Raw genomic sequence first — 22,837 nt, forward strand, 5'->3', positions numbered from 1 at the left:
TTGCATGTTTTGGAAATTCCATAAAATAAAAACTCATGACTTGGTGGGCGAAACGCCGAAAAAACGCCACCTGCTAGTGGGAGACAGATTTTTCCTCCGAGTTGGGCCTCTCTCTTCCTCTCTGTTGCAGCACAAGCTTATCAAAGCCACCACACAATTGTGACAAACTGCTGGAGCAGTTCAACCTTATTGGGCACAGGGGGAGGGTAGTGTTTTTTCCCCCTGGTTTACATTCGCTCTTTTGCAGGTTTTAATATACCATTTCTTCCATTCTTGCCAAATTCCTAATCTGCTTGCATGCGCCTCCCCTATATCGAAGTGTTTTGGTACTTCCCTTATGCGCTATGCTTTTCAGTGTGCTAACTTTTATTATAAATAAGGTATATATCTATATATGGGTTTTTTTAGGTGCAAAAACATCTAAACCTGTTTTTGCTTTGTTGTTATAGGGTATTGTGTGGAGATTGTTGAGGAAATGTTTTCATTTAATCAATTTTAGAATAAGGCTGTAACGTAACAAAATGTGGAAAAAGTAAATGGGTCTGAATACTTTCCGAAGGCACTGTACCACGACTAAGGGCTGTTCCCTGCACGACACAGCCTTTAGCCGTGGTATATTGGCCATATCACAAACCCCCGAGGTGCATTATTGCTATTATTAGCAACATAATTAGAGCAGTTAAACTAAATGTTTTGTCATACCTGTGGTATACGATCTGATATACCACAGCTGTCAGCCAATCAGCATTCAGGCCTCGAACCACCTAGTTTATATAAGTATTCAGACCCTTTGCTATGAGACTCAAAATTGAGCTCATGTACACCTTGTTTCCATTGATCATCCTTGAGATGTTTCTACAACTTGATTGGAGTCCACCTGTGGTAAATTCAATTAACTGGACATGTTTTGGAAAGGCACACACCTGTCAATATAAGGTCCCACAGTTGACAGTGCATTTCAGTGCAAAAACCAAACCATGAGGTCGAAGGAATTGTACGTACTGCTCCGAGACAAGATTGTGTTGAGACACAGATCTGGGGAAGGGTACCGAAACATTTCTGCAGCATTGAAGGTCCCCAAGAACACAGTGGCCTCCATCATTCTTAAATGGAAGAAATGTGGAAGCACCAAGACTTCCTAGAGCTGGCCACCCGGCCAAACTGAGCAGTCGGGGGAGAAGGGCCTTGGTCAGGGAAGTGACCAAGAACCCGATGGTCACTCTGACAGAGGTCCAGAGTTCCTCTGTGGAGATGGGAGAACCTTCCAGAAGGACAACCATCTCTGCAGCACTCCACCAATCAGGCTTTTATGGTAGTGGCCAGACGGAAGCCACTCCTCAGTAAAAGGCACATGACATCCCGCTTGGAGTTTACCAAAAGGCACCTAAAGACTCTCAGACTTATGAGAAACAAGATTCTCTGGTCTGATGAAACCAAGATTAAGCTCTTTGGCCTGAACACCAAGCGTCACGTCTGGAGGAAACCTGGCACCATCCCTACGGTGAAGCATGGTGGTGGCAGCATCATGCTGTGGGGATGTTTTTCAGCGGCTGAGAGACCAGTCAGGATCGAGGGAAAGACCATCTCTGCAGCAACCATCTCTGCAGCACTCCACTAATCAGGCCTTTATGGTAGAGTGGCCAGACGGAAGCCACTCCTCAGTAAAAGGCACATGACAGCCCACTTGGAGTTTGCCAAAAGGCACGTTGGATGAACTTTTTAAGGTTTTGCAAAGGCCTTTGCTGTGATGGCCGAGAACATCCTGACAAAGATGGAGGGTTTTTGTTTATTTATCTCGGGTTGTGAGGTGGACTGAATACTCTCCTCAATTGGAGCTGTGGCACTATTTCGGCCTGCTAGATACAGAAAATGATCAGGTACTTCTGTAGGCCTACATAGATTTAATGTTTTTATGTTTCGTGTTCATCAACCATTTTTCTCACATGAACATGTTGCTAATGTTGAGGCACTGGAAAATATATAAAAGTGGCAATACTATTGATTAGCTGATAGACTTACGTGTGCAATGCTCCTCCTCATGGGGAACCTTAATGTGGTTTCAAAAGAAAAACAATGTAAACAATCACAAATGGAATTCTTAAAACACCATAACTTTTTCAACAACAATTCAAAGGGTTGTTCATTGAAAACTAGTACTAAATTTCATAGTGTGGAGCAAGATAACATATAGGCCTACCTATAACAATACTTAATAATGAAACTTAAACCAGAAGCATTTATGGTATACCTTGAGGATGATTCTGAACGTGGTGATCTTTGATAGAAATCTGAACATCCATTTGCCTTGTTTCACTGCCTGTGGAGACCTGGAATCACTACTGGCCTGCTCCTCAGACCCAGTGGCTATGACAAATGCCTCTCTGTCAAGGATGTTGTCAGCCATTTTAACTGTAAGAACTTCAGCTGGGAAAGTCACTTTTCCACAGTGTTCGGCCTCCATTGTGGGACTAGAGGTCACTGACAGATCGCCCTTGTGAACAGATCACGATATTATTGTAAATGTGTGAGAAACTGCCAGACACCAGAGAGCTACTACCATCAAGAACAGTCACTTGAGAAGTAGTGAAACTTGAGCTACGGCGGCTTGATGCTCTGGATGGAAAATCATGAAGATCTCTGCTTGTGGTGGCCAAAAGTTGAGAGTAAATTCCCTCAGCATATTCTGCGACCTTTTAGCAAGCCTAAGCACCCCGGGTAGAGATTTCACTTTTGTAAAAACTGATTGTGCGATACACTTCATATGCCTCACAAAGGAATCCATCATTTCAGAGGCTTCAGAACCCACATTAACTGTAGTAGTTAAATGTTCCTCTGGCATAGCTGGCAGATTTGTTTGACTGGCCAGATTACTTGTAGGAGACTCAGGTGTGCAAGCAGAAATTTGTGCAGGTAGACATCTGCTAGACCTAATGAGCACCTCGATAATAGCTTTACTCGCTTCTGACTTTAGGTCAACACTAGAGTTTCTTAACGGTTGACATTACTGTGTCACGCCCTGATCTGTTTCACCTGTCCTTGTGATTGTCTCCACCCCCTCCAGGTGTCACTTATTTTCCCTGGTGTATTTACCCCTGTGTTTCCTGTCTCTCTGTGCCAGTTTGTCTTGTACGTTCAAGTCAACCAGGGTGGTTTTCCCCCCTGTGCTCCTGCTTTTCTATTCTCTTTTATTAGTCCTCCTGGTTTTGACCTTTGCCTTTTTTTCTGAACTCCATTCCTGCCTGCCTGACCATTCCGCCTGCCCTGACCTCGAGCCTGCCTGCCATTCTGTACCTCGGAACTGGTTTTGACCTTTTGCCTGTCCATGACCATTCTCTTGCCTACCCCTTTTGGATTGTTAATAAACATGTTGGACTCTAACCATCTGCCTCCTGTGTCTGCATCTGGGTCTCGCCTTGTGCCCTTATATACAGGAGATCCAATCATTGTGTCAGAGGGTGAATGTATGAGCATGTTTTGACTCACCATGCTGCCAGAGGATACTGTCTCTTTTGAATATGCTTTTCTCTGATGCAGAGTCTACCAGAATATGACCACCAACACAATCCCTTGATGCTAAAATAAGTTTGTGTGCAAATCATGAAACACATCCATTGTTCCTTGCTCTCGTCCCTGGCATTCTCCTGAGTCCAAAATGGCAGCAATGACTTCTTCTGTCAATGGTGCAAGGCAAGTCCCTATCCTCCTTAGATGCAGTGGTCTTGGATTGAGGCGCAGTCTGGCCAGTGACTTCAAAAGCGCCGCAGAGATAACAGACACCATCTTTTCAGTGGCTTGTATGGCATATCGCCTCCCACACAGGGCTTGATTTACCTGAGCTGGAACAGGAGATGATCAGTGAGATGTTAGAGTTAACCTGACCCACGACATCTCTGACCATAGATCTGGCCAATCCAGGTGAGCCAGAAGAGCTGGATTGATCACCCAGTGCCTGAAGAATTGTGTCCTCGGTGATCCCAAAGAGGACATTCAAAGAATTTGTCAGGGGAGCCTCTCCTCCATGTACCCTCTGCAACAAGGTCAGGGATCTTGATCAATCTTGTCTAATGTTTACAGATCACTAACAATTGTTACTTTGAATTAACCAATACTTCATTATCTAACCAATGTGTAATAGTTTGTTATCTTAAGTGTTTATACACTGAGTGTACAAAACATTAAGAACACCTGTTCTTTCCATGACATAGAGTGACCAGGTGAAAGCTATGATCCCTTATTGATGTCACTTGTTAAATCCACTTCAGTCAGTGTAGATGAAGGGGAGGAGACAGGTTAAAGAAGGATTTTTAAGTCTTGAGACAATTGAGACACAGATTGTGTATGTGCCATTCAGAGGGTAAAAGGGCAAGACAAAATATTTCAGTGCCTTTGAACGGGGTATGGTAGTAGGTGCCAGACGCACCGGTTTGTGTCAAGAACTGCAACGCTGCTGGGTTTTTCACACTCAACAGTTTCCCGTGTTTATCAAGAATGGTCCACCACCCAAAGGACATCCAGTCAACTTGACACAACTGTGGAAAGCATTGGAGTCAACATGGGCCAGCATCCCTGTGGAACGCTTTCGACACCTTGTAGAGTCCATGGCCCGATGAATTGAGGCTGTTCTGAGGGCAAAAGGGGAGGTGCAACTCAATATAAGAAGGTGTTCCTAATGTTTTGTATACTTAGTGTATGTGGTGTCTGCATTCTTTACAATAAACATTTTAGTTTCTTCACTTTGTAACCTTAACTGTGAAATGCTGTGTAATGTGTGGAAAAGTTAACCTGAATGGAGTAGTGGGGAAAGGGGGATACCTAGTCAGTTGTACAACTGAATGCCTTCAACTGAAATGTGTCTTCTGCATTTAACCCAACCCCTCTGAATCAGAGAGGTGCAGGGGGCTGCTTTTATCAACATCCACGTCTTCGGCGCCCGGGGAACAGTGGGTTAACTGCCTTGCTCAGGGGCAGAACGACAGATATTTACCTTTCGATTACTGGCCCAACGCTCTAACCACTAGGCTACCTGCCACCCATTTGGGTCAGGCACACCGTTGAGGTGTGGTTGGTGAACAGACAGTACAGACAGAAGAAGAACGTGGGGTGGGTGTGCGGGAGCTAAAATAATGTCTGCCGCTGCTGCTCTTCCTCAATTCTTTGCTGTGGTAACTGTGTTCGCGGATCAACACCAAGCTCTGTTCAAATTCAGTGGATGAGGAGTAGGGAGCCTTGATCCCTTGACTGCACAGAAACCTTCCACTGCTAGGCCTTGTGGGTAGATCTTTGTCATTAAACTTCACCATGCGTGACTGCTTAAAGTGAGTGGTGGAGGGGTAGGGAGTCTTGACCCATTGGCAGCACAGAGACTTTTCATTGCCAAGCCTCTTTGGTAGACATTCTTCATTAAACCTCACCACACGTTCCTGAATGCTTGTAATGGTGTAGCACTCTGATCCAAAAATATATCCCTTGATGCCGCTTGCTTAGCGGCGTCAAGCTTTAATATGTGTGCAAGGGATGAGGATCTCAATCGCCATATGGGAAACCATGTTCGCTATCACATTTTGGTAAGATGTACTTTGGTCATCTGTTTCAATACAAAAAAATCATATTTATTTTTGATAGATTGTGGTGTAAAGTGCTAAGTAATCAATATGATAAACTTTGTCAAACTTTCTATGAAATTATCACAGATAAGCTGACCCGATCGCTCATGCCCTCTTGAATCACCTTCCACTGCCTGATAAAGAAAACAAAAGTAAACGTGTTCAGTTGTTTTGTCGTGATGAGCCAGGTTGTTGTATATAGAATGCATAGTACTGAAAGATTTCCTCTAAGAGTTAAATTGCTGTTGCTCTGTTTTGGTATTGATCCGAAGACTGAGCTCTGGATGAACAGAATACCACATGGGGACCTAAAGGACAACAAGCAAAATGACTGAGGTCTAATCCAAATACCTATACAACATTTACCATGATCTCAATACTCTACTACTAGACCAAATTCATTTTAAATTTTTGTCATTGGCTAAACTAGGATATTAATTGCATTAATGAAAGCCACCTGCCCTTTTATCAAATGAATCTTCCTTTGAATTGATTGTGTGACTTTTAAGTGGTTTTGATTGAAATACTGAATCTGCACAAGAAATGACACACTAATACTAAACAGAGTAACATCAAGTCAAAGCAGCCCATTATTTAGCAAATGCATAGACAGATAGATTCAAACCTAGCAAAGAACCCAAATGACCAGAAAACCAATCTTACCTTCCCAGACTTCTCCTTCTTCTCTTTTAGCTGAGCAACTGGCTCTTTTTCCTTTACCTCCTTCTCCATCTGTTTCTCCTGGTGACTATCTTCCAAGTCCTGTTATAATCAAGTGTTGTTACAATCATCATAGCCTATACAAAATTAAGCTTTTTACAATGTTTGTAGACATTGTAGACCATTTTTGTTGAAAACGCTAACTCCAAGCTGCCAAAATAGACCTACCTTCTTTTTCGTCTGACATTAAATCAAGTTTATAAAAACGAAACCAACAAGTGCAGATGTGTGCTAGTGCTAGTCCACTAAACATGTACTGTATATACCGTGGACACAGCAGAGGGTCTGAACTGCAGAAACCAAAGTAGCCTAAAGATAAACCCATATTGACCTTGATGTCATAGTGGACAACAGTGGCCCTTGACAGGAACTTGCATGCATGCAACCATGTCCCATTAAATTAGCCTAATAATGTAGTAATAATTCAGCCTGTTGTAGGCATAGGCCCAATAACTGGTTCTACATAGCTAGGTCTATGTGACAATATTTCCTTCATCACTCGCAAGTCAACTTATTCTTAAAAGTTAAACCTGGTCATTGATTTTTTTTTTTAAAGACTGCTATTCCTTGCTCGCCATTTTGTACATTCTGTCTTCATCCATGTTCATGCACTATTTTGAAGACCTGTGTGGTGACTTTGTCACAGGACTATTCTTAAAAGTTAGACGGTGCTAAGTAGGCCTAAACAACAAATAGCCGGGATCAGAGATTCAGCACCATTCTACCGGACAGCGACTGAATCAGAATCTCATGATCTGACTTTCAGCACCACAGTGCAGAGGACAGCGGCCCTCTCAATCGCAGTCCAATTCCTGTTACAGCAACAAACAAAAAAGTGTGGTGGGGCTACCGTGACCTTTGGCTGAAATAAGCATTGTAGCTTTAAGACAAATGTGGGCAAAAAAAAAACAAGGACATGTGTCGCCCATAGTAGGCTACTAAATCAGTAAATTCTTATTCTAGGGCTATTTTTTACGAATATACAATAAATGGTAACGTGGGTAGGCTAACTTACTGGGTAACATGGGTTATAGGCGATTCCATAGCAAGACTAACCTACCAAGATATCAATGCACAGTTCAGTCATAAGCTAACCAAATTGGTATAGTTGTATTCAGGGGTGGAAATTGGAAGAAATCACTCCTGAAACCCTCCAACGTAAAATCCATGTATTCAACGTAACAAAATAAAATAATAATATTTTAAAAAGTGTAAACAATTATTCCACTCACAGAACCTAGAACTTCCTGTGGTTGGATGTATTAGATCAGGTAGTGGTAGCCCCAGGGGTACGCTGAATGCTGTCGGGGGTACGCCAAATAAAAATGTGATTCAAATGTGATTTATTTGAAAACAGTTTTTCTTCTTCACATTTTCAAACAGTCCATTTATATCTTCCAACGGGGCTATACATTTGGGTGAGGTTTTTTTCTCGCCTGAGTATCCTCGTTTCACTGTCAAAAATCAAATTAAACATTTAGTGTTCAGCGAAATAACAACACAATGTCAAATACAGGTAGCCTAGTCAAATAATTAACATCCAATCACATTAACCGTTACTCTCTCGAGGGAAACCTTCATTCTTGCGCAGACATTTAGAAACGAAACATGACAATTTGAAAAATAAGCCAGATTTTTTTTGCGTGAATAAAGACAACTTTCAAGTAGTAAGACATGTATAAAAGCAACAGATATCATTAATATATGGTGAGCTACCGATTGGCTAGGACAGGCAAGACCAATACTATTGTGGAGGACTTAATTATTCCTGCTGCCGCGGATATGGCTGGGACAATGCTGGGGGAAAAGGCCCCAAAAAAGCTATACAGACAATTCCTTCATCAAACAACACTGTTTCACAACGTATCAGTGACATGGCAGGAGATGTTTTGGAACAATTACTGCTTTGCATACAAGCCAGTGAATTCTATACGTTTCAGCTGGATGAGTCAACAGACGTGGCGGGCCTGGCACAGCTCCTGGTGTATGTCCGTTACGTTTATGGGGGGGTCAATTAAGGAAGACATCCTCTTCTGCAAACCACTGGAAACCAGGACAACATGAAATGATATTTTTTAAGTACTGGATAGCTTTTGTGACATCAAATGGACTTTGGTGGTCAAGATGTGTTGGTATCTGTACTGATGGCGCCATGGCAGGGAGACAGTGGAGTGGTAACACGCGTGCAAGCAGTTGCTCCTGACGCCACTTGGGTCCACTGCAGCATCCACCGAGAGGGAATGCCTGACAGCTTGAAATACATTTTGGACACTACAGTGAAAATGATTAGCCTTGTTAATTAAAGCAAGGCCCTTGAGCTCTCGTGTATTTTCTGCACTATGCAATGATATGGGCAGCGAGCATGTAACGCTTTTACAACATACAGAAGTGTGCTGGTTATCAAGGAGCAACGTATTGACATGTTTTTTTAATTGAGAGACGAGCTTAAAGTTTTCTTTACTGACCGTCATTTTCACTTGTCTGACCGCTTGCATGATGATGAGTTTCTCACACGACTGGCCTATCTGGGTGATATTTTTCTCGCCTGAATGAACTGAATCTAGGATTACAGGGACTCTCCTCTACTATATTCAATGTGCGGGACAAAATTGAGGCTTTGATTAAGAAGTTAGAGCTCTTTTCTGTCTGCATTAACAAGGACAACACACAGGTCTTTCCATTATTTTATGATTTTCTGTGTGCAAATGAACTCAAGCTTGCAGACAATGTCAAATGTGATATAGTGAAGCACCTGAGTGAGCTGGGTGGGCAATTACACAGGTACTTTGCCCAAAACAAACAACACAAACAACTGGATTCGTTATCCCTTTCATGCCCTGCCTCCAGTCCACTTACCAATATCTGAACAAGAGAGCCTCATTGAAATTGCAACAAGCGGTTCTGTGAAAATTCAATTTAATCAGAAGCCACTGCCAGATTTCTTGATAGGACTGTACTCAGAGTATCCTGCCGTTGGCAAATAGCACTGTTAAGACACTGATGCCCTTTGCAACCACATACCTATGTGAGTGGATTCTCGGCCCTCACTAGCATGAAAACTAAATACAGGCAGTGACTGTGTGTGGAAAATGATTTAAGACTGAGAGTCTCTCCAATATAACCCAACATTGCAGAGTTATGTGCATCCTTTCAAGCACACCCTTCTCATTAACCTGTGGTGAGTTATTCACAATTTTTGTTGAACAAATCAGGTTTTATATGTAAGATGGCTAAATAAGAGCAAAATTGATTATTATATTATTATATATCGTATAGTGTGTGTGTGTGGCAGGCTTACAATGATGGCAAAAAACAACATTTGAGAGTGCGCTGACCCTGGTGCTAGAGGGGGTACGCAGCTGGAGGTTGAATGTTTGAAGGGGTACAGGTCTATAAAAAGTTTGGGAACCACTGTATTAGATTATGATGGAAAGTACAAATCCAAACTTTTCCTTGTCATATTACTGTTATACATCAGAGCAGAGGAGGCTGGTGGGTGGAGATATGTTTGATACCATTCCAGCCATTACAATGAGCCTGTCCTCCTATAGCGCCTCCTCTGAATCAGAGGTGTGTGTGTTTGTGTTGGGGGGCACAGAGATACAGTATTAAGATTGAGGATTGAGACGTGCGCCCGTTTCTTTTATAGCTCTCTGCCTCTCTCCAGTGGTTAAAATAATACATGATACCAGAGATGATTTAGAGCAGGGGTATTCAACTCTAACCAGCAGGATCCGGACCTCGTAGGGTTTCTGTATCAAAGTCACTCATCGCAAATACCCTCATTACTAACCAGACTTTCTGAGAGTCTCAGAAAAAGTGGATGAAACACAATACATTAAAGGGGGTCAGAGGTCGGAAAACTTGGCCAATAATTGAGCTAGCTACAAACGATCTCCAGAGAATCTCTACTCTATTGAATGGCTATGTTCAAGCAAAGTTTGTGGAACAAATGCAGTGTAAAATGCTCACAAAATAAAAACAACCAACTTCGAAGGATGTCCAGTCACATGTTTATTAATCACAATATTTGAGTCATATTTGCCTCAGTGGTAAATACATCTGTTGTTAGTATATATTGTTTTCAAATCACCTGTTAAAGTGATTTAAAACTAAACATGTTATAATGTACAAGTAAAAAAGATGTGCACAATTTTTGGGGGGGGTCACAAATCAGTGCACCCACCACAACTTAAAATTCTCGTTTGAGTGTTGTGTGACACCATAATTGTTTTCCAGTTCCTTGTTGCTGGATGGTACTAGATCTGAAATCTCTAGTGTCCTTTAAACTCCATCAGCCTTCATTGTGAATCTCAGATAGGTTGTCGATGGACTGCAGCAGTTGAGATACTAGACAAAGACTCTCTGCGCTTGTAAGTAATTGCCTGTGGACAGAATCAAACCGATAGCCTGAACTTGGAGCAAATACCACAATGTTTAATTAGGGGTTATGTAGAAAACACTATGAACTGATATTGCACATTACCCAACACCCACACAATCAATATGAGGGACTGTTTTTATCCCACCTGTATGTAGATGACACTATGGGAGAGAACTCACTTGATGGAAGTCTCTGCATTGAGTGCTGCTTTGTTGAGGTACTCTGAGGCCACTTGCGCATTATGTTTCATTGTATTTAAGGCAGCTGTCTCTCCGGCTCGAAGTCTCTCATTCTCATACCGGTACCCCTCTACTTGGCCCTGCAATATAAAGAGGATCACATTATGCAATCATATGTCACTGAAGTTCACCAACCAGTAACACCAGTAAAGGTCAAACCTGTAATTGATGCAGCTCCTGTTTGAGTTTTGATACAATGTTTTCAGCCTTAACTGCTCGTTTCTGTCAAGAAAAAGGTCAAAATAATGAATTAAGACTTCATCTCAACACACTTCTGTTTAGTAACTAATCATGCCATTTGCTTGTAATCTTATTGAGACATATTTCAGATAATCAGTGAACAAAGATTATTCTTCATCTTTGTCAAACGGATGAACTAGGAGAAAGAGGGACAGATGCATACGGTCATTAACTGCAGGTTCTGCTCGACGGAATGAACCATGGTCTCTAAAGCCTGAGCCTCCTTCTCTTCCTGCAGTCTTCTCTTGTGCAACTCATCTGTGACGTGTCGAATTCTATGGGGCAGTCAGAGAGACATGATGATGAGCATAGGTTAAACACTACTCCTTCAAGGGTTATTCTTTATTTTTACTATTTTCTACATTGTAGAATAAAAGTGAAGACATCAAAACTATGAAATAACACATATGGGATCATGTAGTAACCAAAAAAAAGTGTTAAACAAATCAAAATATAGTTTATATTTTAGATTCTTTAAAGTAGCCACCCTTTGCCTTGACAGCTTTGCACGCTCTTGGCATTCTCTCAACCAGCTTCACCTGGAATGCTTTTCCAACAGTCTTGAAGGAGTTCCCACATATGCTGAGCACTTGTTGGCTGCTTTTCCTTCACTCTGCGGTCCAACTCATCCCAAACCATCTCAATTGGGTGGAGGTCAGGTGATGGTGGAGGCCAAGTCATCTGATGCAGCACTCCATCACTCTCCTTCTTGGTCAAATAGCCCTCACACAGCCTAGAAGTGTGTTTTGGGTAATTGTCCTGTCTAAAAACAAATGATAGTCCCACTAAGAGCAAACCAGATGGGATGGCGTACTGCTGCAGAATGCTGTGGTAGCCATGCTGGTTAAGTGTGCCTTGAATTCCAAACAAATCACTGACGGTGTCACCAGCAAAGCACCATCACACCTCCTACTCTAGGCTTCATGGTGGGAACCACACATGCAGAGATCATCCGTTCACCTACCCTGCATCTCACAAATACAAGGCTGTTGGAACCAAAAATCTCCAAATTTGGACTCATCAGACCAAAGGATAGATTTCCACCGGTGTAATGTCCATTGCTCATGTTTCTTGGCCCAAGCAAGTATCTTCTTATTGGTGTCCTATGCAGTAGTTTCTTTGCAGCAATTCGACCATGAAGGCCTGATTCACGCAGTCTCCTCTGAAGAGTTGATGTTGATGTATCTGAAGCTTTTATTTGGGCTGCAATTTCTGAGGCAGGTAACTATAATGAACTTATCCTCTCCAGCAGAGGTAACTCTGGGTCTTCCTTTCCTGTGGCGGTCCTCATGAGAGCCATCTTCATCATAGCGCTTGATGGTTTTTGTGACTGCACTTAGTTATTGAAATTTTCCATATTGACTGACCTTCATGTCTTAAAGTAACGATGGACCGTTGTTTCTCTTTGCTTATTTGAGCTGTTTTTACCATAATATGGACTTGATCTTTTACCAAATAGGGCTATCTTCTGTATACCATCCCTACCATGTCACAACACAACTGATTGGTTCAAACGCATTAAGGAAAGAAATTCAACAAATGAACAAGGCACAACTGTTAATTGAAATGCATTCCTGGTGACTACCACATGAAGCTAGTTGAGAGAATGCCAAGAGCATACAAAGCTGTCATCAAGGCAAAGGGTAGCTACTTTGAAGAATCTCAAATATAAAATATATTTTGATTTGTTTGACATGATTCCATGTTTTGATGTCTTCGTTATTATTCTACAATGTAGAAAATAGTACAAATAAAGAAAATCTCTGGAATGAGGTGGTGTCCAAACTTTTGACTGGTACTGTATGTGTACAGTTGACATCTAAAATGAACATCTAAAGAGTAATATTCAAAGCATTACTCCCATGCCATAACATAATATAGGCTTTAACACCGTCCCTTAAACCCTTCTCATGCACCAGGTAGGTCTGTACTCTGCAGACCATATCACCTGGCAATTCTATCCACCTACCTTCGATCATCATACTCAGACTTTTTCACAAGATCTTTAATGTGCTTCCTGAGCTGCGCATTTTCCTCCCTCAGCTTAAAAAGAGAAACAGAAATAATCAAAATAAAGGACTTGCGACTAATCCCACGTGATATCCAATCACACGTGTGCATCTGTAAGCAAAGCCTTGAGAGAGGAAAATGACCTTTTGTTGATCCCTATTGCCATTCTCGGTACTACTCTTCTTGGTCTTGTAGGTGAGCTCTGCCATTGATGTCTCGTCATCTCCCTCATAATTCACTGGGGCCCTTCTGGACTGGTGGGCCTCTGGTGAGAACTCTTCATCCACCTGCCATTGGGAGGTTGAAGTCTCCTCTTCTTCCTCTGTGCACAGGGAGGACTGACCAGAGCATGTGCTGCTGTCTGCTGCTGCAGTGCCACACAGTCCAAACTCATGTGCCTCCTCAATGGCTGATGGCTGGTAACTCCCAGCCCACTCCTCCTTAGTGTCATTTTCCAGAAACTGAGGAAACGGTGTGTGGTCCATGTAAAACTGACCCTGGAAATCTTGATCGAAGCTCTTTGGGGCAGTATATTCCCCCTCTGCCAGGAATGTGCTCCCATATGCCTTCTACAACACAAGAAGCAGCAGTAAGGTAAGTCACATTCACACCAAAATTCCACCAAAAGTAATATTTTTAACAGTCTGACCAGGCCTTGTATATTATGCTGTGACTATTTCCAAGGACCTAACACCTCATTTCATGCACAGGCTTTGTAACAGTTCACCTCTGGGGTTTAATGTAAGACTGGTTCATTTTAAATGTTCAGCACCTTTCGCGTTGAGTAATTCTTCTCATCTGGATCCCCTTTCATATCTGGGTACTGGTTTTTACTGCGGATGAACTCCTTGAAGGAGAAAGGATTCATCTCTCCATCTTCATCTATGAAATAAGACATGTCGGTAAATATTTGGATGATAGTTATTTTCAAACTGTCTGGCTGCCATTATTGGAGAAATACAAGAGCTGGATTTTGTTGTGGATGTGTAGGTGTAGGGGCCAATACCCCATCCTACTCCAGCAACAAGTGCCATGGGATTTGTAAATCCAGATTGTCTCACTAAAGGATAGCACTGTGCCAGGGCAGGGTGTCTGGGTCATGGAGTTCTTAGACCAGAGGAAAGAGTGCCACACTATTGGCCCTCCAACACCATGCCAGCAGAAATAACTGATCCTGGTACCAACCATGCCAAACCCAGCACTAGACACTTGTAACACAAATTAATGCACCATCACTTGCTGATCACTCTTCGATGGTGCTAAACAGATGTGCCCCTGTCTCAGGTAGATTAGATGTGTGTTATTGCATCCAACGATGTGAATATCAAGTAGCCTATGTCTATGGTTGCATGCATCATGTTATTTAAATACTGGATCAGCTAGATATCGCTAGTTTAGAACCTACAACTGAATATTGGACAGATGGATTTGCTATGGAAGTAACAACTTACCAACTTCGATTATATTATTTTTTTCAGAGGTTTTATGCTTTGCCATGTTGACGGTTAACCAGTCAATCGGTGATGGTATGAGCGGTTGTCAGCTAACTTCAGTGGCTAACGCGTAGTTAGCTAGCTAACACAGACAGTTTACGTTACCTAGCTAGCTAGCTAGCTTGCTGAAAACAGAAGCGTGTGCATTGATTATTAACTATCGAAATAATGTACTAGCAAATTACTGGATGTCGACTAAATTACCTGTCATACGAAAGATAATTGATCAAAATGGCATATTTCTGATGTGGTTGTTGTTAGTCAGCTGTGTGCGTCGACGCACGAAAGGTTAGCTAGCTGCTGAAAATCACGTGGACAATCCTAAACTTATCACTGGCTACGACTCAGATGACGTTTTAGGGAAAATAAACAACATTTCCCAGGAGTCGATTCGATTTCCCGGCTAATTTTACACGTGCCGCGATTCATTCGAAATCCTGGTAAGTGTAAAAGTGTATTTGATTAAATTGTCATTCTCATACATGTTTAAAATATTGCCATGTTCAGTTATACACGTTATAGCCGGCGAGTCGTCACATTTATTCGGTTAGCAAACAACCACTTAATTTCGCCGTCGTGCTAACTGGACTAGCTAGCTAACTACAACAACGGAAATGAATAGGGCACTTGTGAAACTGATTTAGATTTGCTTTATTTGTGCTTTGTGAGGATAAAAATACAGTTAACTCGCATGACAGGTTAGTCAATAACACTATTGGCAAGAAAGGGGCAGAACGACAGATTTTTACCTTGTCAGCTCGGGGATTTGGTTTGAATACTAAGATCAAATCCCCGAGTTGACAAGGTAAAAAGCTGTCGTTCTGCCCCTGAACAAGGCAGTTAACCCACTATTCCTAGGCTGTCATTGAAAATAAGAATTTGTTCTAAACTGACTTGCCTAGTTAAATAAAGGTAAAAAAAATATATATATGTGTATATATATTCTCTCAATGTATCAGTTTGGATAAAGGTAAAATTTGGAAGACAGTGGCATAGGTTTAGAATCTTCTGGCTAGCTACAAGAGTTGGCAAGATTATGGATTTTCCAGAATGAATACATGGGCAGATCATTCATATCAATCTTTCATTCATATTCATGATGCACAGGGGGGGGGGGGGGCTAGGATTCTCCGATGCAAGTTATAGATGAGGACTTTGCTTAGTTTACGGACGTGGGGAACATTGTTTTGGAAAATTGAAAGATGTCATGATAACCTGAATGATGTGTTATTATTTACTTTAATAGACTCAGACTGAGGAGAAATATTGATCATGTCCCAGGAGAAGCCAGATGCTGGCAGCCAGACACAGACACAGTCGCAGCCTCTGACTCAGTCCCAGACTCAGTCCCAGAGTGGCTCCAGCTCCTCCTCTGGGTCAGGCACTGTCAGCTCAGTGGACACCATCCCTGTTAGGGACCTTGGCTCCATACCAGAGGAGCCTGAGCCACAGCCATGGGGTCGCCTGCTGCCTATGCAGAGAGGCTTCAGAGCCCACAGTGAGTGCAACCACAAGACATGCCCCGGTTTTATGGGTAGATAGGATACCTTCAGTTTGGTCTGTGACAGTCATGGAGTTTTGGATGACAAATATTGGTCAGCCAAATGATCGTGGTCACCGTTTTAATCGTTTGAATAGCCAAAATAATAGACGCACATTTTCTCCTCTGCTCTGCTCCTGACTGTATGTGCTGCTGCAGCAGTCGGGATGGGGGCCTTGCCCAAGGAAACCCGAAGACTGTTTGTTACAACACCTTGCTGTTTCAGCCATAGAGATCCATTCTAATTCCTAATTCTATGGTTTCAGCAAGGAGCAACTAAGTTTGATCACGTTGTAGAGTCCATGTTACAGCAGAAACGGACTCAACTGCACAAATGCTCAGCTGGCAATTTTTTTTTTTACGCCATTGTGACTGTTCTTTTATTTTCATGAAGGTCTTCATCCATAACCGTCGGTTATACAGTATTTGTGCCAGCCCTACCTTCAGGCACAGCTATGGAATTGTAACACGATATGTGATGGCTCCATATCTATCTGGCGTTATGGCTTAGCTTCTGGAAAACGCTGCCACACATTTTTCAACTAACCTGGTCTTGGAGATACTTTCTTCGTTTTGATATCTTATAAATGTCTGTGTGTAATTACAGGTGGTTCTACAAAAAAAAAAGTGAACATTTTGGAAGCTGTAAAAATCCATGTTTTTGTACTGGGCAAGGAACCTCCTTGCAATCTTAGCTGCTGCACATCTAGCATTTCCCAGCATCTTTGCGCGAGTCGGTTCTACGCGGTCACGTGTAGAAGTAGATGACGGTGCAGCCAAAACAAAGATCTACACACATGCCATTTTTCACTCGATACAAAACATGGGTTTAATATCTTTCTGAATTTCCTGGTTTTTGAAGAACCACTTGCAACTGGACACGGACATTTCTAAGATACTTTCTTAGTCATCGATTTAGAAGAAAAGTGTATCACCAAGACTAGGTAAAAAAAAACATGTAGCAGTGTTTTCTATTAGCTAAGCTGTAAACCCAGATACGGAGCCATCACATATCGCGTTACAATTCCGTTGCTACTTTAGGCAGTGAATACAGGGGCACATTTTAGTTATTAAACTTTTTGCTACAGTTTGTACTGAACGACATGTTTTCCCACCACTGTGCGCACCATTCCTCAACATTCTTTGAAGTATATTTGATCCCGTGTCCTGCTGAACGCGGTCCATGTGGAAACTGTGTGTGTGTCTGTGTGAAGTTTGCTTTGTTTGTGTGAAATTCTTTGTATTTCTCATCTGTGTATTCTCTTCTCTATTGAAGTGATGGTGTTTCGTTTGACTTTTTTTTCAGACTGTGTTGAGGACGACACTTGGTTTGGCCGGGACAGTAAATGTAACTATTGCTTTGATGACCCCATACTGAAGGAATCGCCCAGATTTGCTACATACAGCAAAAAACACTTCCGAATATTCCGAGTAGGTCTATTCATTTGACAAAATGATGCATTTCATATTTTGTTTACAGAAGCAAATTGTTTTGTTCACAATGTTTGCTCAGTAATGACGGTTAGATCGTTACCTTGCAGGAGCAGAACATTGTCTATGTCTTTGACAACAGTGGCAATGGCACGTATGTTGACGGTATACTTCTTGGGCAAGGAAACACTTTGCCTCTAGCAAACAATGCAGTGCTGTCCCTAGCTGAGGAACGCCATAAAGGTAACCTTGTTGCAGAGTTTTATTTTCAAGTCATTTCTGTTTTAGGTCACTGATACTCAAAAGTCTAGCATTCCACTATATTCCCTGTCGCTCTCAATGTGAAGTGTACTGCATCATTCCCTTATTGGTGATGCCTGTTTTAGTTTTTGCATTTATAATCAATGAGATTGATAGTTTCTCCCCTCATTAGTGTTTGTGTTCATTGATCTCATGGCGGATGAACAGTCCAACCTCCCCAAAGAGTTCAGTGAGAAATACCTGATTACCAAAAAGATTGGAGCGTAAGTGAGCATTTTGATTAATTTCAATTTGTGTATTTTACAAAATCCAGATATTTGTTTTGAATTACAGAGTGACATTCTAATATGATCAATGTGTGTAAACGTGGCTGATAACGATTTGTTATACCAGTGGTGTGTGCGGGGAAGTGAAGCTGGCCTTTGAGAGGGCCACTTGCAAAAAGGTGGCTGTGAAGACAATCAACAAGAAGGACTTCCCAGCATCTCTCGGCGTAAGTCTTTTCACCATTTTCCTCGTTTTCTAGTTGATGAATATTACTGCAATAAAAGTAACTCTTCTTTGTGCAATTATAGACTGCCACACGAAATGCGGAACGAGAGATCCAGATCCTCAAAAAGATAGACCATGTAAGTAAGTATTTTTTTAAATAGCCTGTTTATACACTGTGTACCAAACATTATGAACACCTGCTCTTTCCATGACTGATCAGGTAAATCCAGGTGAAAGCGATGATCCCTTATTGGTGTCACTTGTTAAATCCACTTCAATCAGTGTCGATGAAGGGGAGGAGACATGTTAAGGAAGGATTTTTAAGCCTTAAGACATGGATTGTTTACGTGTGCCATTCAGAGGGTAAATGGGCAAGACAAAATATTTAAGTGCCGTTGAACGGGGTATGGTAGTAACTGTCAAGAACTGCAACTCTGCTGGGTTTTTCACCCTCAACAGTTTCTTGTGTGTATCAAGAATGGTCCACCACCCAAAGGATATCTAGCCAACTTGACACAACTGTGGGAAGCATTGGAGTCAACATGGGCCAGCATCCCTATGGAACGACATCTTGTAGAGTCCATGCCCTGACGAACTCAATATTAGGAAGGTCTTCATAATGTTTTTTACACTCAGTGTACATCTAGAATGTATTATGCTGTAATGACTGCCAAGGAAAGGAGCCTAGTAAAGCAATGGTTATATTCATGACCAACCATGTTTTCTGGGGTAGTCAAATACCATAGAAGTAGTCATTTTCAACTTGTTTTCTAATGGACAAAGCCAGTCATAACACTTAAAAAAAAAAAAATTATTCAACCACTTTGTATCAAAAACACTTGTAGTATTTGCCTGCAATTTTTCTGTGTAACTTTTTCCTCCTGTCTTTTCCAGCCATGTCTGATCAAAACAGAAGACTTCTTCCAAACAGACGACTCCTACTACATTGTTTTAGAGCTGTGAGTTTAGTATTTTATTCAAGCAGACTTTTTTTTTTTTATCAATGACAAACCATTATCATTACACTGCATGTAATATTTTCTGTAGCCCACCTCAGAAGTGCAATTTTCACAAGCATCGTATTTCCTTTCCCCTTTGATTTATTTTTGTTTCAACTGACCGCATGTATATGTTTCAGCATGGAGGGTGGAGAACTCTTTGACAGGGTCAAAAGCAAGAACCAGATAGAGGAGTCAATTGCCAAGCTCTATTTTTACCAGATGTTGAAAGCAGTAGAGGTGGGTGGATTGATGTATTTCTCCATTTTTTTCCATTCGAATTTCTAGAAGAGTGGTAGGCTTTATTAAATAGGCTCTGCTGTGATATCAAAATACGCCATACCCATCTTGTTTTATACTGGAGATAGTTACTGTCGCTTGTGTAGTTTTACACTGCTTCCTTATTCTGGTTTATTTCACATTCCTTCCACTAGTATCTTCACAACAATGGCATCATCCACAGAGACCTCAAACCTGAAAATGTGCTGCTTTCGTCTCAGGATGATGTTTGTGTCATCAAGGTAAGATTTGTCAAGTCATCGTGTGGGTAATTTTTCCACAATATTTGAACATGGTAAGTGAGGGTAGATAAAGTTATCCACCTGAAAACTCATTGTCTTCATGAGGGGGGGCTGAAAACTTGGTTGAAGAGTGACAGGCCTCTCTATGTGACAGATCACAGACTTTAATCAGTCCAAGATACTGGAGGAGTCTGCCCTGATGAGGACCCTTTGTGGAACACCCACATACCTTGCACCTGAGGTGTTCACCGACGCAGTCACCGTGGGCTACAGCAGAGCCGTAGATGCCTGGAGTTTAGGGGTCGTCTTGTTTGTGTGGTAGGGATCCATACTCCTGATGACAGGGTTACATAAATGACAGCGCTGCGTGCTCTGACTAGTAGGAAGTGGCATGTAACTTGTTTCTGTCAACATTTAAAGGGAATTGTAGTGCAATTATTTCAAATCATTTGCAAATAACTTGGGCCAAGAGCACGCAAGGTTTTCCTGTTCACAGATTCACATAATTTATTAAACTGGAGCTTACTTCCTGTCTCCCTCACAGCTTGGCAGGCTATCCCCCGTTCCACCCTAATGCACAAACTGGTTTGTCAGTCAGGGATCAGATCACGCAGGGAATTTATACATTTATTCCATCCAAATGGGACGGCATCTCGGATGACGGTAAGAGACTACTGCCAACCCAGTTTGGCTCTGTCGTGTGTGAGAGCACATAGAAATTCGAAAACAGATTCTTCCTGTCTCAGGTTGGGAAAGAACTTTGGGTACTTTACTACAGTCATATTGATAATTCAGTAAATGCTGTCCAATAGTTATTTTACTTATCCAATCATGTCTAGCTAAAGACGTCGTGAAGAGGCTGCTTTTAGTGGACCCCAATGCCCGCCTCACCATTGAGGAGGCTTTACACCATCCCTGGCTGATGGTAAGAGCTTTATTGCCGTCTCTCATTGCCTGGCCCTAGTGCCATCAAGGCGGGTACGTTTACTGGATAGAGGGGTATTTGGGGCGAGGCAGTGTTGTAAGTGGCAACAGTGAATAATCTCTGGTCCCATCAATCTCCGTCTCAGGATGAGGCCATGAAGGAGACTGCTGAATGCATCATGTACCCCAGGGACTCCGGAGATGCCGCAGCAGGAGATGCCGCAGCAGGAGATGCCGCAGCAGGAGATGCCGCAGCAGCTGATGCCGCAGCAGACTCTGTAGACGCCACAGTAGTGAGAAACAATGTCATTCTACTACAGCAGTGTTTCCCACCCCTCTCCTGGGGGGACCACTAGACAGTTCATATTTTTGTTGTAGCCCTGCACTGACACACCTGGTTTAACGAAGGTCTTGGTGATTAGTGATTCCGTGTAGGGCTAGAACGCACACACACACAGAGAGGGGTGTTGCTAACAAAATTGAACTATGTCTCTTGTTACTTTAGGCTTCAACTACAAAGAGGTCAAGAGAAGATGATGATGATGAGCAGCAGCCAGCAAAGAGACCAGGCCCATCCACAGAGGCAACATGAGTCACATTTCATCATCACCACATTGGAGACTCCCCCCAGGTAGTTTTCCACCGGCAACTAGGCTCCCTGGAAATCTACCAGTATATTGTATTTTATCACACTTCTATAGCTCCATTTCCGTTAACTTGTCCAATGATTTTAGACATTTAGAACGTTCGAATAGAAAAATAGATCCGACAATTGCCTTCTGCGGTGTGTTTCCATTTAACTCTCGTCGATAGAAACAGCTATATGTAATGGTCACACGTACTTTTTTTTGCAAAAAAAAATCGTTTATCATAAAAATGAGGTGGTTGAAGTGTTTCCATTAATAAATTGGCCACAGCCTGTATGCCCTCCCACCTATCTGTTTCATGTCTCAGGTAGCCCGCAAAAGCCAGCATGGATAGAATGCAAGAATTGCCATATTTTAGTCATTCTTATGTGGCAACATATCGCCATGGTGAAACTTGCATCCAGCCAACCAGAATAGCAAGGCGAAGCAATTCAGGCTTTCTTGAAAGTACAGACAATTGCCCTGCAAAGAAACATTATTTTTATAGTTGAAAAATAGATTGAGCAAGCAGTAGGCATTTAGAATTAAATGTGGAGTGGAGCTTCCAAATTCGGCAATCATCATTTATTCGAAAAACTACTTTTCCATCAAGTTCGAGAAACGTAAAATCCACCCGTCGAACAGATAAAAATGTTGATCTTTGGAACATGTCTTCTATAGCTGCCGTTTCTATTACATCATGGTGCAATCATCTGAAATGTACTTGATTAACGTTACTATATACTGAACAAAAATATAAACGCAACCATTTTACTGAGTTAGAGTTCATATAAGGAAATCAGTCAATTGAAATAAGAGGCTCTAATCTATGGATTTCACATGACTGGGAATACAGATATGCATCCGTTGGTCACAGATACCTTTAGAAATATGGGAGTCAGGATCTCGTCAGTGTCTCTGTGCATTCAAATTGCTATCAATACAATTTTATTTTGTTTGTTGGCCGTAGCTTATGCCTGCACATACTATAACCCCACCGCCACCATGGGGCACTGTTCACAACCGCTTGCCCAGACAACGCCATACACGTGGTCTGCGGTTGTGAGGCCTGTTGGACGTACTGCTAAATTGTCTAAAACGGTGGCGGCTTTTGGTAGAGAAATTAATATTAAATTCTCTGGCAACAGCTCTGGTATACATTCCTGCAGTCACCATGCTAATTGCACACTCCCTCGACTTGAGATGTCTATGGCATTGTGTTGTGACAAAACTGCACATTTTAGAGTGGCCTTTTATTGTCCCCAGAACAAGGTGCACCTGTGTAATGATCATGCTTCTTGATATGCCACAACTGTCAGGTGGATGGAATATCTTGGCAAAGGAGAAATGCCCAC

The 22,837-nt window shown here is 42.0% G+C and overlaps 2 protein-coding genes across 3 annotated transcripts; one reads left to right on the plus strand and one right to left on the minus strand.

The window, feature by feature from the left end:
- Nucleotides 1–10,322: 10,322 nt before the first annotated feature.
- On the minus strand, nt 10,323–14,984 carry entr1 (endosome associated trafficking regulator 1). 2 transcript variants are annotated; one of them, XM_029762225.1, is made up of 8 exons: nt 14,894–14,984; nt 13,969–14,078; nt 13,340–13,765; nt 13,156–13,229; nt 11,350–11,461; nt 11,106–11,168; nt 10,887–11,026; nt 10,323–10,708 (listed from the first exon to the last, which is right to left on the minus strand). In XM_029762225.1, the coding sequence occupies exons 1-8, from the start codon at nt 14,898–14,900 to the stop codon at nt 10,618–10,620; spliced, it is 1,023 nt and encodes a 340-aa protein (XP_029618085.1). In that variant the 5' UTR covers nt 14,901–14,984; the 3' UTR covers nt 10,323–10,617. The 2 variants fall into 2 exon arrangements, with proteins under 2 accessions (XP_029618085.1, XP_029618084.1); XM_029762224.1 differs by having other exon boundaries at nt 14,648–14,978.
- Nucleotides 14,985–15,042: 58 nt separating this feature from the next.
- On the plus strand, nt 15,043–22,237 carry chek2 (checkpoint kinase 2). The gene is made up of 15 exons (XM_029762223.1): nt 15,043–15,129; nt 15,936–16,187; nt 17,536–17,660; nt 17,771–17,903; nt 18,094–18,184; nt 18,315–18,414; nt 18,497–18,550; nt 19,308–19,372; nt 19,552–19,651; nt 19,846–19,932; nt 20,087–20,250; nt 20,477–20,595; nt 20,772–20,857; nt 21,003–21,149; nt 21,362–22,237. Exons 2-15 carry the CDS (start codon nt 15,962–15,964, stop codon nt 21,446–21,448), a joined length of 1,584 nt encoding a protein of 527 aa, XP_029618083.1. The 5' UTR covers nt 15,043–15,129; nt 15,936–15,961; the 3' UTR covers nt 21,449–22,237.
- Nucleotides 22,238–22,837: the final 600 nt, after the last annotated feature.

This window comes from Salmo trutta, chromosome 9 (genome assembly GCF_901001165.1).
Source record: "Salmo trutta chromosome 9, fSalTru1.1, whole genome shotgun sequence".
In the NCBI taxonomy this organism is placed as follows: domain Eukaryota; kingdom Metazoa; phylum Chordata; class Actinopteri; order Salmoniformes; family Salmonidae; genus Salmo; species Salmo trutta.